The 16,664-nt window shown below is 38.1% G+C and overlaps 1 protein-coding gene across 1 annotated transcript in view; it reads left to right on the plus strand.

Moving 5' to 3' along the window:
• The window catches only part of phf2 (PHD finger protein 2), a 155,159-nt gene extending 143,968 nt beyond the window's left edge, over positions 1–11,191 (plus strand). The window contains exons 21-22 of the mRNA XM_063068125.1: positions 3,197–3,311; positions 6,857–11,191. Coding sequence (XP_062924195.1) covers positions 3,197–3,311; positions 6,857–6,945 — 204 coding nt within the window. The 3' untranslated portion in view covers positions 6,946–11,191. The remainder of the gene's footprint in view (positions 1–3,196; positions 3,312–6,856) is intronic.
• The last annotated feature ends 5,473 nt before the right edge of the window (positions 11,192–16,664 follow it).

Here is a 16,664-nt window from a genome sequence, read left to right on the forward strand (position 1 = left end):
CTCTGTTGTGGATTATGCTGTTTTTTGCGTTTTGTCACAATGACCTTGTCAGGATTCCCTGAGAGTTAATTTGTAGCTTGAGTCTGTGGTAAGGAAGGCAAATGCGATGTAAGCATTCATTTTGAGAGGACTAGAATAAAAAACACATGGATGTAATGTTGAGGCTTTATAAGGTAATGGTGAGGCCTCCCTTGGAGTATTGTAAGCAGGTTTAGTCTGCTCATCTAAGAAAGGATGTGCTGAGATTAGAGTGAGTTCATAGGATGTTCACGAAAATGATTCCAGGATTGAAAGGCTTTTCATATGAGGAGCGTTTGATAGCTCTAGGCCTGTGCTCGCTGGAATTTAGAAGAATGAAGAGGGAATCTCATTGAAACTCAATGAATGTTGAAAGACAAAGATAGAGTGGATGTGGTGAGGATATTTGCTCTACTGGGGGTGTCTAGGACCAGAGGGAACAACCTCAGAATAGAGTGATATCCAGATAGAACAGAGAGAAAGAGGATGCAAACACGAGGAAATCTGCAGATGCTGTAATTTCAGGCAACACACATAATAGTTGCTGGTGAACACAGCAGACCAGGCAGCATCTATAGGAAGAGGTACAGTCGACGTTTCGGGCCGAGACCCTTCGTCAGGACTAACTGAAAGAAGAGCTAGTAAGAGTTGCTAGCTCTTCTTTCACTTAGTCCTGACGAAGGGTCTCGGCCCGAAACGTCGACTGTACCTCTTCCTAGAGATACTGCTTGGCCCGCTGCATTCACCAGAGAGGAAGAGGAGTTTCTTTAGCCAGAGGGTGGTGAATCTGTGGAATTTATCGCTACAGGCAGCTTTGGAGGCCAGGTCATTGAGTGTATTTAAAATGGAGGTTGATAGATTCTTGGTAATTCAGGGCATGAAAGGTGACAGGGAGAAGGCAGGAGAATGGGGTTGAGAGGGAAATGGACCAGCCATGATTAAATGGAGCTGACTGATGGGTCGAATGGCCCAATTCTGCTCCAATGTCTTATGGTCTAATGACAATTAACCCTACATCTAGATGTTGGGCTTGTAGATGATTAAAACACTTTGGGGAGTTAGGAAGTGAGAACTTATCTCAGGGTGTCTCCTGTTATAGCCACTGTATGGATCTATTGAGGTTCAGGTCGAAGGGATGTTCCCCTACAGTACACAACACCTGGATGTTGTTCATGAATCTAGCAATCGTGGTAACTGTCAAATGTCAAGAAGAGATAGTTAAGCTCTGTTTTTACGGGAGGTACTAATTGCTGGTGTTACATCTATACAGTTTGGTGAGAAATATAGCTAGAACTGAAGTACTAGGAAGTTGTCTGTTCCCACAAAATGCTGGAGGAACTCAGCAGGCCAGCCAGCTTCTATGGAAAAGAGTAAACATTCAACATTTCAGGCCAAGACCTTTCATCAGGACTCATGAAGGGTCTCGGCCCGAAACATCAACTGTTCACTCTTTTCCATAGATGCTGAGTTCCTCCAGCATCTTGTGTGCATTGCTTTGATTTCCAACATCTGCAGAAAGATGTTAGGAAGATGAAAAAGTGCAAATTTTCTTTTGTTCGTGAGTTGTTTCTTTTACATTTCCTGTAAACAGTGTGCTTGGCCATGTCTTGTTATCACATGGAGTGAATTGAACTGGTTGTACACTGGCTTCTGTGATGGTGGTGGTTGAGATAGATCATTCATTAAGCACTTGTGGATGAAGAAAGTTGCAATGGTTTCTCCTGTACAGCGCACTTTGTGCCAGCTCTGCCATCTTGAGGAGGAAGAAGCTCGTGGAGCCTCATCTTCCCATTATTTATTTACTGGTCTGCCATCATCCCAGACTGAAATCAGCAGAAACTGCAGAACTTTATACCATTGATTAATGGTGACAGTTCTTCAGAAACCAGTACCCCATCCGTCCTGTAGCGTGTGGTGTGCCTTTGAACTTTATGTCTGCACAGTGCAGTGCACATATTGGAGGTATGCTGGCGTTTGCTGCCAGTGTATTTGATCTCCCACTCTCTACTTGCTATTCAGTTTCATGGCAGTTCAAGACTGTGCTGAACTAAGGGACTGAAAGCACTTTACAAGTATCTCCGTGGCTTTGTGCCAGACACAGCTGGCTTACATGTATTAACTCTATTCAGAATATAAAAGCAAGGATGTAATATTAAAACTTTTTAAAGCACTGGTGAGGCCTCACTTGGAGTATTATGAGCAGGTTTGGGCCCCTTATCTTAGAAAGGGTGTGCTGAAACTGGAGAAGGTTCAAAGGAGATTCACGAAAATGAATGGCTTGTCAAATGAAGAGCGTTTGATGGTTCTGGGCCTGAATTCATTAGGATTCAGAAGAATGAGGGCTGACCTCATTAAAACTTATTAAATGCTGAAAGGCCTTGATGGAGTGAATGTGGAGAAGATGTTTCCTATGGTGGGAGAGTCTAAGACCAGAGGACGTAGCCTCAGAATAGAGGGGTGTCCTTTTAGAATGAAGATGAGGAATTTCTTTAGCCAGTGGGTGGTGAATCTGTGGAATTCTTTGCCACATGCAGCTGTGGAGCACAAGTCTTTATGTATATTTACGGCAGAGGTTGATAGATTCTTGATTAGTCAGGGCATGAAGGGATAAGGGTGCTGAGAGGAAAATTGGATCAGCCATAATGAAACGGCGGGCAGAATCGATGGGCCAAATAGCCTAATTCTACTCCTATATCTTATGGTCTTATGGTCTATTCATTTAAACAGGATTGCTAATCTTCATTGAACAGCGAGTTCAGACTTTTCACTTCACTTTAATTTCTTTATGTAGCTAATGCTTTTTAATTAATTACGTTTTATAAGTTTCTGTGGTTTTCTACAGAAATCTATTTCAATCTAATTAAATTGTCAAGTATTTCTAAACATCAGAAATGTCCGACACCAGTGAAAATGCCTTCTGACTGTGACAGGCAGTCAGAGGCCATCAGTGTCTTGTGGGTAGTGTGCCTTTTATCCACCTGCATGCTATTTTGCAGAAAGGCTACAAATTGGATATCTCCATACAGTTGACTGTGCTGCCACAGGATTAGCATAGAGCCCAGTGCAGGTTTCAATTAGGTCAATTACAATTTGATGATTTATTATAAAAATAAATAAAAATGCAGATGTTCACAAATACACATATTCCATGTTAATAACTTATTATTTTTCTTTGTAGGAGCAACAGAAAGTGCAGAAGAGAAAATATACCAAAAGGAAAGTATTACCAGATGACTCGATCAAAATCCCTCAGGAAAGTGCTTCTACAGAAACGAAGACTGACAGCCATGCAGGTAGTTTCACTTAGCACAAGTTAATGGAAGTAACCAGCCCATGAGACAGAAAACATCACCATGAGTTTGAGAGTACATCTTAAATTTAGACAGACAAGCGGGATACAGTGCACAGGGAATAGGCTGAGTTATTATTGTAAGGAGACCTGTCATGTTGTCTAACAAATGTAGTAGGATTGAAATTGAGACTCATTGTGTCTGTGTTCCTGATGGAATATGAAAACATTGGTTCATATTTTGGAGAAACCTCCCACACCCGAATAGTAGTAAAAGCAGATGGATTTGGGTTGTGTCTGCTGACAAAATAGACAAGAGGGAAGTCATTAGGGAGCTTTCTTTTTATGTGAACAGTTGCTACTGTTTGCTATTCAGTCCTTTGACCCTATCCTGCCTTTTAATAACCATATTCCTTATTAAGCTGACCTTGAAAATCTGGAGTTTCCACCTTGAAGATTCAATTATACAGAACACATTGTATTTCAGATTGCTGCCAGTTCTGTATTTACTTCCATCTCTCCTATGAGCAGCTCTTAAAACCCCTGGTGTAGATCGTGAATATATCTTGTTCCATGAACTCAGTGTGAGCCGCAGTACCAAGATGTAAATTAATATATTCTTGTAAATATTTGATTTCAAATGCATTTTGCATTTGATTGTCTCTATAACTTCATGAGGATTAAATTTTTCAAACAGTGGGGAGTGGTAATGTTATTTCTGGAGGATGGGTATAGGTTAAGTATTAAACAAAGTAATTTAAAAATAACTTTCTCCTTTTTTTTCACCACTATGTTCCCAAAGGCAATAAATGGTGGTTGCCAATACTGACAAAATATGACAAATTCAGAACTTAGTGTGAGTTGCACAGAGTCAGTGTTTTTGTTTTGGTTTTTCAAGATCTGATGAAGGTGATGATGATTTCTTGAATGCTTTTAGTCCTTTTGCTGAAAGGACTTCCATCATGTTCTTGTGTAGCAAGTTCTAGGATTTGCACTCAGAGATATTTTTGTTCCAAGTTAGGAAGTTACACAGTGTGCTTGGGACTGGGCAAGTGGTGGTATTCTCATGCCTCTGAAGTCACCGTCTTTGCCAGCTGACGTTGTGGGCTTGGGAGATGCTGTCAGAGTAAACTAGGCAGTAACTGCATTGGGTTTGTAGACGGAACACACAGAAGTTGTGCTATGTTAGTGGTGGAGGAAGTTAATATTTATTGTGTTCAATAGGTTCCAATCAAGGGAGGTGCTTGTATCAGACATCTTCATGCACAGATGATCCCAGACACTTGGAATAGTGTCCAGTAGTGTGTAATTCGAACTGGAGTTCTATAAAACTGAAAATGCTTAAAACATTCGGCAGGTCAAACAACATCTGAAGTGAGAAACCGTATTAAAATTTCAGTTCAATGGTCTTTCATTGTAATTATTTCAAGTATTTTCTGTTTTAATTTCAAATTTTGATTATTCATCAATCTAGCATTACATGAATCATTTTTTCTTATAATGCAGCATATATATTTTCCCTCTTATGTTCATTTTTAATTATTTGAGGGTAGGTCATGAGTAAATATTGCTTGCCTTTGAATGCATAGTGTGGTCTCTTTTACCCCCCCACCCTACCATTATAAGCATCTGTCAATACTTTGACATTATTAGTGCAACAGGAGTAAATGCTCTGTATATCTTATCGATATATTTTGCTGTGAATACAAGTTCATAGCTACAGTGAGCATCCTTAGTTCAAGATCTGTAAAGTTAGGAAGTTAGTGATCAGGAATGTAATCTAATCAAACAGAGCTACTACCTAGGTTTCAAGGTAGTAAAGTGGAGCTTAAATCTGCAAATAAACTGCAGATCCTTTGAAGAGTTAGTTGAATCATAGTTACAGACTGATAATTTTTTCAGTTTTACAACTCATTCTTGTACCAAATTCAGTGACTTGAGGAGTTGATTTTCTACCTAAGGTAGAGTTACTAGATTATTTAGTTGTATTTTGTGTATGCAGTGTGCATACAAGATTCAACAATGTCAGATTTACAGCAGTTACTAATGGCAGTGCAAGTCATCGCAGTGCCTTGTTTAAGTACTTTACCTTAGTTTTCTGACTTAATCCTGGAAGCAAAAAAAAAGCATCAATTTATTATTATCTCTTATACTTACACTATCAAGTTATAAAAATTCACTGATTATAAAATGATTGTTGATCTTCCAAAAAAAAGTATACAGCCAGTCATTTGTACTACATAATAAAATATAGGGTCCAACTCTAAATAATACATTACGTGAAATTCAGTGACTTTAAAGTTACAAGGTTGTAATCAAATTTAAGATCCGAATGTTAGACAAAAATGACAAGCTTTATATTTATAGTGTTCATTTGCATATGAAGCTGACATTTAAATTATGGCCTTGCCCTGAATGAGTTTTTTTTTTATTATTTCCTGAATCAGCTCTGTATCTTTTAGTACTATAAATCTTTTACTTCTAAAATGGGGAAGTTTTCTAATTATACAAAATGGGGGTTCTCATTACTGGTGCCAGATATTGCCTAAAATGTTTTGATGAATGAATAGTTTGTCGATGTAAAAGCTGAAGTTGTATATGCAAAACAAGAACAGCAAAAGCTAAAAATGCTAATATATGTAAAGTGATGAAGTGTTCACCAGGTTAGTTGCATCTATGGAAGTAAATGAGAAATTGTACGATACAAAAAAATGTGCAATTGGTGGTAAGTTGCAATTGCAAACCAGCAGAAGTCAATTGTGCTACAGATGGTGCTGGTGGAGGTGAATATCGTGAGAAGTAGAGAGAAATTTGAGCTAGAAGGTGATAGGTTGGTGACAAAGGGAGCATAAGGGTTGGAGATAGGATATAGGGAAGATTGAGCTTTTATTGAGTATGGAGTCAGTCAAAAGAAATTGGAGCCAAGGCGGTGGGGTAGAATTTGCCTGTGCTAGGGAGGGAGATGATTAGGTGGGATGGCCAGGGCAGTTAAAACAGGCAGTCAACAATAAGTGCTTATTGGAGAGGCTTTTGTGAGTTAGGGAGATAATTAAGGGAGCAGAGGACAACTGAAGATGAGGTCTGGAGAAATGATGACGACAGTGAGTAGGCGCATAATAACAAAATACCTTATAGATGCAGATGCTTTGGAGTCATCTGCAATGGCCCAGATATGTCTAGTTAATGTGTAAGCAAACTTTAATTGTTTAGACCTGCTTAAATACACTGGGTTCATGGTGTTCATGAACCTTGTACGCAGAGAAGAATTCGTGCACAAGTTATACTGTTTGTTGTTGGCAGCCTCCTTGCACATGTTGACCCTAACCTCCATCCATGGATCCTTCCTAACCTGTTGTGTACTTCAAACAATTCCGATTTTTATCTGGTCAAAAAACTACAATTGTGTCATTGACAGTGTCAGTATAAAATACATGCTTCCCGTAAGTTCATCGATAATTTTTAATTGTAAATTGGATATAAAGTAAATCTTGATGTTAAAAAGTATTTTCATATTTCATGGTCCTTAATTTTATATATATTATTTTTCAGGAAAGCGGTTAAAGAAGGGCATGGCAACAGCTAAACAGAGACTTGGGAAGATACTAAAAATACATAGGAATGGAAAGCTTCTGCTGTAAAGTTAGGAATGAAAAATATTTTCAGTTAAATGTGTTGGGCTGACACTAACGCTGTTACTTGTGTGACATAAAGTTAATACATTTTGGATCATTCCAGACTAGAGACAGTATCCATTTTAAATGGTTTTGCAGACCCTTCTTATTGGGACTACTGTGTTTGTGTGGTTATTTAGTAGGTTAGTTCTGCTTGGTCAGTAGCATAACTGGAGAAACTTCTTTAGTGGCATGTGTCACCTATCAAAGAAGCTACTGTCATCATTTTAATTCAGCTGACTGTTCTACAGGAATGTCATTTAGCATTAAGTGAGAGATAGAGAGCGAATGAATGGATATGAAAGATGTTCTTTTTTAAAAGAATGTCAAAAACACATTTATAAGAAAGGCTGCCTTTATATTTATAGGGAAGAGTGTTACAGAGTTCAGTAATGGACGACTGCTTTATCCTGAGAAAATGGATACCGTTTCTATAAATTTGTTTCTCAGGCAATTCCACATTTCAAATTTAAAGGAATATTTGAAATACTTTTTCATAATATACAAATCCTGTAAATATGGTCAAAATACTAATCTTTATTGCACAGTAACTTTTGAGTTATAACTCTATATACCCATTGTTCAGTGTACCTTTTTTACATTTTCATCTTTTATGATAAAATTATATTTCTTTTCGGTTGTTCTTATAATGATGGAACTTATTTTTTATAAAAGGCATTGCCTGAAAAACAAAAAGACGTGTGGCCTTGCAAAAATAATATCTTGTAAGTAGTCACAGTACATCAGTAAAAGTAAAGCATAAAAGAGAAGCTTTGTAAATAAGGTTACACTTTTGTTCTATTTGAGCTTATTATTTCCAATTTTGCATTCTAATGCAATATGAAGTATTTTTGGTCTTAACTGGTGAAGTGTTTATGTGTCTAAGTCTATGTGACTTATCTGTAATTTATTAATATTTGTAGCTTTTTATATTTGTACATTTCTTACACACTTTTTTTTAAAAATTTCAACGACTTGTGATGTCTCCTTTTTCCTGAATTTGTTACATAAAATCTGATCTTAGAGGGTCATTTCTCCCCTAAATCATTAGTGAAGCAAAGTTATGTAATTTTTGCCTTTCATGTGGTATAATAATTCTGACATCTAATCTGTCATTTTCTCCTACATACATTTATAATTTAGGTAGGTAATTCAGTAGTTCTTTCTGAAAGTCATTCCATATTTGCTTAGGCTAGATGAGTTATAGCTACACTGACAATTTTTTTTATTATTTACAGACTTTATTTTTAATAAAGAGTTTCTGTATAGGATTAGCTAAACATTTAAGATAGCATTTAGTTCATATTCATCAGATGTGTTAACTATTTTGATTTTAACTTGTCATTTTAACATTATGGCATCTTTTCATTCTGCACTTCTAAATCATCAGCTACAATGATGTCTATGTTGTAGAAAATAAGCTCTCAAAGAAAGTTATATCAGTGAATTAAACACTGGGCAAGAAAGGATGCATTTAAATAAACAGTGAACCTCAGGAAAAAATAAAACAGGTTCCAGCCGCTAGTGCACCTTTTGAGCCTCACGATATCTTGTATATGGATTTTCTTGGATACTTTGCGTTTTTGATAAATACATCCTTCAATTTTAAAACAGAAGTCCGAAGCTTTTAGTAAAAGATATGGAAATATATATTAATCATCTCAGCATTTTTAACAGTTTTAAAGCTGAAATGTGTATTGCATTGATATTTGAAACATTTTAGACTGAAGACATATTTGCTTTTTCAATGTCTCTAAACAAGTTGAAATTTCATTGAAAGATCCTTTATAGTTTCTTAAGGAAATAAGGTATTTATGTTGCAAAGTAGTTCTTGTGGCTCTAGAGACAAGGGAATTGTGATTTAATAAAATGCATTTGTTAAAACTGCTACTAACCACTGTCTTTGTAACGTCAGCTGCTCTGTTGAAGTTGCCATTTCCTGTTCTAGCCTCAAACTGGAAAATTTCATAGATTTTGATTCCAGTTTCATACTTATCCATCTTAATTTAACTCATCCCTGACCTTACCCAACTTTCCTTTACTCCATTTTCATGGCTGGTTTACTAAGTAATGTCTACTATAAACCCAGATACTCCCATCCCACTTCCTGTTTGCACTCTGTGCCATGTTTTCTTTTCCTCCCCATCCTAAATGACAGGTTGATCCCATTTCATGCACTTTTGCTCTCAACCGCCTTCTTCCTAGAAGAACATTAAAATTTGCCTAGTCCTAATCTTCCATCCCATCACCTCCCACAGTCAACAGGTTATCCACTACCATTTCCACTGTTCTCCAGTTTAATGTCACATCATCCCATTCCCTTTGGTATTCAGATGGGGTAGTTCCCTTTGTCATCACTGGGCCACTTCTCAAACACACCAGTCCACTTCCCAAGTAAACAAAGAAGGTACAGCACCAGCCTTTTAGATCTTCCCTTCTCACTTTCCAGGATTTAAACTTTTCCAGGTGAAACAGCAGGTTCCTTCTACATCCAATTTAGAATGAAATTCTCTATGTTCACAATCTTATCTCTTATGCTGTGAAGGGTAAGTGCATGTTAAGTACTCACTTTGAAAACTGATTTTAGTTAGTACTTCAATTCCCCACGTATTACTGTTTGTTTTGGACCCTCCTTTGAAACCCATTTTGCTGTGGTTTATCACTCCTTTTGCCATTTAATATCCTTTTCCTTCCATCACAGACCTGACATTACTTTTCTCTTTCCTCACCTCCTCTCTTAACCTGGCTATAAGCTTAAATCTATTTTAAATCTAATTTTCTCAACTTTTGGTGAAAAGTCATTGGCCTGAACGTTAATTTTATTTTCTCTCCACAGATGCTGACAGCCTTTTTGAGTATTTCCAGCATTTTCTGTTTTTATTTTCATTTCACAGGATTTTGCTTTTTGTGTTTTGTATTAAAGTTGCACCTGAGCTCCTGAAAAGAAAAGCCAATGGCACGTTTATCAACATGTATAGAACAACAGATTATGGGAGATGATGAGTGAAGGCTAAAATGCATTGGACTTGTTAAATTCCGCCTACATTGCGTGAAATACTGTTGGCGATTTTGGTCTAATGTCAATTAAGTTTGGGGAAAATTCAACCTAATTAATACTGGAAATGAGCTTATAACAGAAAGCAGCCCCTATTTGGTATCAATAATTAAACTCATTTTTGGAATTGCACTCTTTATTGCAGGAGTACAACAGAATAGAAGCTTCTTACACTGCAGTAAAGGGAGCCTTTTTGTTTGCAGTACAGTGATAAGAGAACTTTAAAAATTCTAAATGTTCTGGCTTTAACATCCCTTGTTTTAATAAAGATAAAACTGGTGTGATGAAAATTGTAAATTTTCAGTGTGCATCCAAACTACATAGTAGGCAGAGTAGATTAATTAAGCTAAGTAATATATAGATATACAAGGATTATTTTAATTCCGTTAATGTAAGCCAGAATGTAGAAATATTGTTTAACAAAAATGTATATGTAATGAAGTACACTTTAGTAATTCAACCTAAAATGCTTTGATAGTCTCTTTAAATGCTGATAAAGAAAGTTCACATCTCTTATTTGACAAAAGCCTGCCATCATTTATGTAGCCTATACCCTTATTTACTACAAAAGCCTGTGACAAGTGGCATTTTGTCTGCTGATCTAATTTTGGATAACATTTTATCACAGGTTATTTTTTTATCTTTTTGTAATGTTTGACCGTTTTTGCTTGGCATAATGTGCAATGAACTGGAAATTGGGAGTACTAAGGAAAAAACTCTTCTTAAAGTATCCTTTTTATTACTGTTTAATGCAGTAGGAAGCATTTGTTGGCCAAGGACAAGTCAGTAAAAACTAGTTTATACTTTGCACCATAGTTCATGTTTTGTGTTCATTTTTCGTATGTTCCACTGCACTATAAATTACAACAGAAACACTTCTTACATTTTATTTTAGCTATGATTATTAATGTGTACATTGTCTATAAAGTAAATAACCTGTATAGAATGTGTTTTAAAACTGTTAAAAATAAAATCTACATACTCTTCTGTTTCACAAGCTCCTTGCTTTTTCACTCTTGCCATTTTTATAAACAACTAACTCTTGTAGTTCTGTTCAATACTGTACTAACTTAAAGATAAAGTAACCTGGAACTTTGACAGATGTCTACATTATGGTGAATGGAAAGATGTGAAGATGTATTTTCTGAACTGTGGATTAAATCCATACATGTAATAATTTGCTTGTCCAATATACATATTTTCTTCATATTTTCATGCATACATCATAAATTATGAACATTAGTTTTGAGTAGTATCATTTCAAGTATTCTATAAGTTTTTCTGGGTAAGTTTACTTCCAGCACTGGGCAGTCATGGATTGCCAGCCCTGGATTAGCCGTCCATCATGCACTGTTGGAAACTGGTGGGAAGGAAAGATTTGGGGGAGGGGGCATAATACAAGCTACAATTCCCACAATTATTTTTGCTTTTGTTAGTAAAAGTTAAATTCTGTTTTGATATAGCTCTGGTTTTTATGAACTTTATGAATTTGTTGCCTTTGTCACTTTGTTTTCCTTCATGTGTAGGTGTTTTCTTGAATATCTTTTCCCCCTTAGGGCTTTCACATTCTTTGTGAAATGTAGATGTTTACAGTCTAATGTAAAATGATTCCATTCTCTTATCGTACAAGACTGTGGCTGAACCTCATTTAAAGTGTTGCCCCTGTCATACAGTGAGTGATGTACAGATTTTAGAAAAGTTGCAAAGAGCTACTAGATTCATAAGTTGGAGCAAGCGGTGACTGGAGTATAGAACTGGAAAAAAATCAGTATAAAATCTGTTATACCAGATATCAGCTGTAGTTGCCTAATTGGACAGCTAGCCTGTTGTACCTGGCCAATTGCAGAGTACTCTTCAGCATATAGTGGACTATTGCAGTCCCACTGGAGATCAGATCTTAAAGCCAGCAGTGCACTTTGCTAGGTTTCTTTCATTTGAACTGCATTGTTAATCTTCACTAAAAACTTCTTCATTGGTGCTAATTTGCAAACTTTTAATGTGATCTGTGCATTTAAAAAATTAATACATTTTATTTTCTAATTTAAAAAATTAAATATTTTTCAGCTGCTTCTAATACTCCATGATCATCAGATATTTAGCACAAATTGTTAGAAGGCAATTAGAGTGTTCACTGGGTAGAGATCAACCAGTCACTGCTTGTTGATCACTCCAAGTTGGGAGCAATATGGTCTCAAAAGTTAGGTGCAAGTGGTCTGGCACTGTCCACTTCAATAAGTTGACGAGACTTTTTGGTCCTGGTGATGGTGAACCTTGGAATTTATTTTCCCTTTTTGTTCATGCAATGTGGGCATGATTGCCCTGGCCTGAGTTTATTTCTGTTTCCAGTTGTCCCTGAAATTGCAGTGATAGTTGCTGCATTCATCCACTGCGGTTCGTGTGGAAAGGAACTTTTCCATGCTAGGAGATTAGGGATCTCAGGATTTCTAAATTGATATTAGTTGTAGGAATAATGGGAGTTGCAGCCATCCAAGCAGCAGAGGTTAAGCAAATGCGATGGAAGAAGATAATCAAAAATACATGATGATTTGTCAATAATCTGTAATTTATTTTCCTGTGGTATGATTTATCTTTTAATTGTTGTTCATCACCCATGGAACCTCATTGGTTCGTGGTGTCATGTCATCAGTTGCGAAAAATCAATATTTTTGTTAGCCAACTAGAATACTAAAATCATAAGCAGTTACAAGTATATGTGATCCTTGGAATGTTGAAGATTGAGAGGTGATTTGATAGAGGTATACAAAATTATGAGGGGTATAGACAGGGTAAATGCCAGCAGGCTTTTCTCACTGAGGTTGCGTGGGGCTACAACTAAAGGTCATGCGTTAAGTGTGAAAGGTGAAAAGTTTAATGGGAAAATGAGGGGAAACTTTTTCACTCAGAGGGTCGAGTGAGTGTGGGATGAGCTGCCAGTGCAGGTGCTGCAAGTGAGCCCGATATCAACATTTCAGAGAAGGTACATGGATAGTTAGGGGTATTGAGGGCTGTGGTCCCGGTGCAAGTCGATGAGAGTTGGCTGTCTAAATGGTTTGGCACAGACTAGATGGGCCAAGGGGCCCCTTTCTGTGCTGTACTTTTCTATGACTCTATGACCTGAGTCTTTTCTGCAGTCCCAAATGGTCACCTAGTCTCATGCTCCAACTCTACTTGGATCTCTTTGCCACAATGCTTCCAGAGCTGCATGATCTTTATCTCTGACTCTTCCACTCTTCCATATTTATGAGCTGCTTCCACTGAAACCTTCATGATCGCAGATCCCCTCATTTCATATGACCCCACCATCACCACACATCCTTCCAATACACCCCAAAATCCTAATATCTCTAAACATTTTCATCTAAATCCTCCCCCTCCACCTTCTTCCAATCCCACTACCCTCATAATTGGTATCTTCTCCCCCAACCTCCACAAGACAGCAGCTATGACATGACGTTTCTTGGAGCTACCCTCTTATCCTGCCTCATACCCTTTTGGAACCTTCCCCTTCGAGAGGCATCCAAACAGACAATTAGTCTGACAAGGTAGCTGTTCGACAGGATGAGACTTAGGAAGAAGAACTTTAAATATAGTCATGGTTAAATGTTCCTGGCAAAAAGAGAGACCTGTATTTCTGAAGTTTCTGTGCATTATCCCTTAATATTACCATAACCCACCCTTTTTCAACCATACACCACCACTTCTCCTCTTGGCTCCCACTGCCAGCTCCTAAACCTGCCCACACCCTCATTCATCCCCTGTGTCTAGTTAATTGCTATTTGCAGCACACAGAATTGCTGCCATATTTGGAGCAACAAGCAATTTGCTGGAGGAACTCAATAGGTCAGGCAGCATATGTAAGACAAAAGGAATTGTTACCATTTCAGGTCAAAAAACTGCATCAGGTTTCAACCCATGAAATTTTTCCAACAGGTTGCTTGTCGCTCCAGATTCCAGCTTTGGGTTTAGACCATTAGATCATAAGACATAGGAGCAGAACTGGGCCATTTGGCCCATCGAGTCTGCTCCATCATTCATCATGGCTGATCCTTTTTTCTATCTCCTCCTCAACCCCAGTTCCCGGCCATCTCCCTGTAACCTTTGATGCCATGTCCAATCAAGAACCTATCAATCTCCGTATTAAATACACCCAACGACCTGGCCTCCACAGCTGCATGTGGCAACAAATTCCACAAATTCACCACCATTTGGCTAAAGAAATTTCTCTGCATCTCTGTTTTGAAAGGGCACCCCTCTATCCTGATGCTGAGCCCTCTTGTCTTAGACTCTCGCACCTTGGGAAACATCCTTTCCACTTCTACTCCCTCTAGGCCTTTCAATATTTGAAAGGTTTCAATGAGATCCCCCCCCCCCCCATCCTTCTGAATTCCAGGGAGTACAGACCCAGAGCCATCAAACGTTCCTTGTATGATAACCCTTTCATTCCTGGAATCATCCTTGTGAACCTCCTCTGGACCCTCTCCAATGCCAGCACATCTTTTCTAAGATGAGGGGCCCAAAATTGTTCACAATACTTAAGGTGAAGCCTCACCGATGCCTTATAAAGCCTCAGCATCACATCCTTGCTCTATGTATTCTAGACCTCTTGAAATGAATGCTAACATGGCATTTACCTTCCTCACCACCAACTCTACCTGCATGTTAACCTTCAGGGTGTTCTGCACAAGGACTCCCAAGTCCCTTTGCATCTCAGATTCCTAACCCTCTGTATCTCAGATTTAGTAGTGGGGATATTATGTTGCAGCTATACAAGTCATTCATGAGACTGCAATTGAGGTATTGTGTGGCGTTTGGGTCTCCCTGTTAGAGGAAAGACATTGTCAAGGTGCAAAGGTTGCAGACGAGATTTAATGTGATGCTTCATGGTCTATATTCCCTGAGTTATGGTGAGAGGCTTGCCATGCTGGGTCATTTTTCGCTGGGGTGCAGAGGATGAGTGGTGACCTCATAGAAGTTTATAAAATCATGAGAGGTGTGGATGAAGTGGACATCCATAGTTTTTTACTTAGTGTTAGGGAGTCCAAAACTAGAGAGCACCAATACAAACTAAGAAGGAAGAGGGAAGTGAATGCCTGCAATGGGCTGCGAGAGGGAGTGATGGAGGTGGGTACAATTGCAACACTTGGGAAGCGTTTGGATAGGTTCATGGAGGGTAATGGGTTAAATGAGGGCAACTGGGACTAGCAGGATGGATTCTGTGATCAGTGTGGGCCAGATACACCAAAGGATCTGTTTCTGTGCTGTCTCTTTTCTACAAGAATCCCAAAAGCTGTGAACTAGTTGGGACATTGTTAGTATGTGAAAGGCACAATTTTAATGTCAGTTCTTTTTTGATACATGTTACTTAAAAAATAACAATTTTGCTCACTCGCATTTTGTATTTATTCACATGCCCATTTATTCATTCTCTATTTTCACAGCACTGATTTTTGCACAAGTGGATTGACATTTTTACTGTGCAAATATGTCACTTATATCAAATGCATATTTTAGGTTTAAAGATTTCAAATAAGGTAAGTTATAAAGCTACTGTATAACATTTACTATATTGATTGCGTTAGAATACTGCCTATTGTGCCACTGACATTTAGGGCGGCAATGGGAGTCCTCCATCTCTGGTGGTGTTCAGGGCTTCCTTCGTCATGTCAGTCACTTCCTTTTGGCTTTCACTGCTGTCAGTTATGCAAGTCCTGGGTGGAGACTCACGGATACCATCACACTCAGACGTCAATGGATTTTTCATTGCTGTTTCCGTAACAATTGTGTTTTACCAGTCAGGGTTGTTGGCCCTGAGCTTAACCTCCAAACCTGGAGGACTGGTGAACTAGTCTTAGACTGGCCTCTATCCTTTGACCTGTTAGGCATGGGTGACCCTATCAAGAGCTAAAGCATTAAGTCCTGACTCCAGCCTCATGTAAGCATGTAAGCCTCCAAATCACAACAAGGTTGTGGTTCTCCTGGAGGACCATATTGGTTAGAAGGCTTTATTTATTGAACATGTGATTTTTCTTAAAGCTCCATTTCACAAACTTTTTAAAAGTAATTTGAAAAATATTTCTCTTCCTCCTATCGTTCCAGAGGATTAAAGCTAAGTTTATTTCATCCTTATTCTGTGGGCTTTGAGGCTGTTGATGAGACCAGAGAATGCTTGAAGGGCAAATGGCTAATTTGGAAAAGTGGTGAGCACGTTCCACTGTCTACTCTGGAATTCCATGTGCTGTTGGTAAATGGACAAAATTCTCAATGCCATCCCAAATGCTGCTTCTCCAGTTTGAGGGTTAAGGATTTTCACAGGGTTAGGAGATGAATTTAAGGTTGTATAATATATACATACTTAGATAATAGATGTACTTTGAACTTTGAGGTTTTAGATGACATCTTTGAATCAGTTCTTCTGCAGAGCTGGTTATCTATTAGTGACAAAATAAGTGGCTAGTCATGGTCCTCATTCTTCCTCTGATTCCTGACACAAGCCTCTTAAGCAAGCCTTCAGCAGGAACACAATCAGACCACATTTAAGCTCATGACTGGTGCAACCACTTTTAGGGACAAGGTGGATTGCATTTTAAAGTGTGAAGTATTTGTCCTGTGACTAATTAAAAAGATAATGTTG

The sequence above is a fragment of the Mobula hypostoma genome, chromosome 15, assembly GCF_963921235.1.
Source record: "Mobula hypostoma chromosome 15, sMobHyp1.1, whole genome shotgun sequence".
Lineage (NCBI taxonomy): Eukaryota > Metazoa > Chordata > Chondrichthyes > Myliobatiformes > Myliobatidae > Mobula > Mobula hypostoma.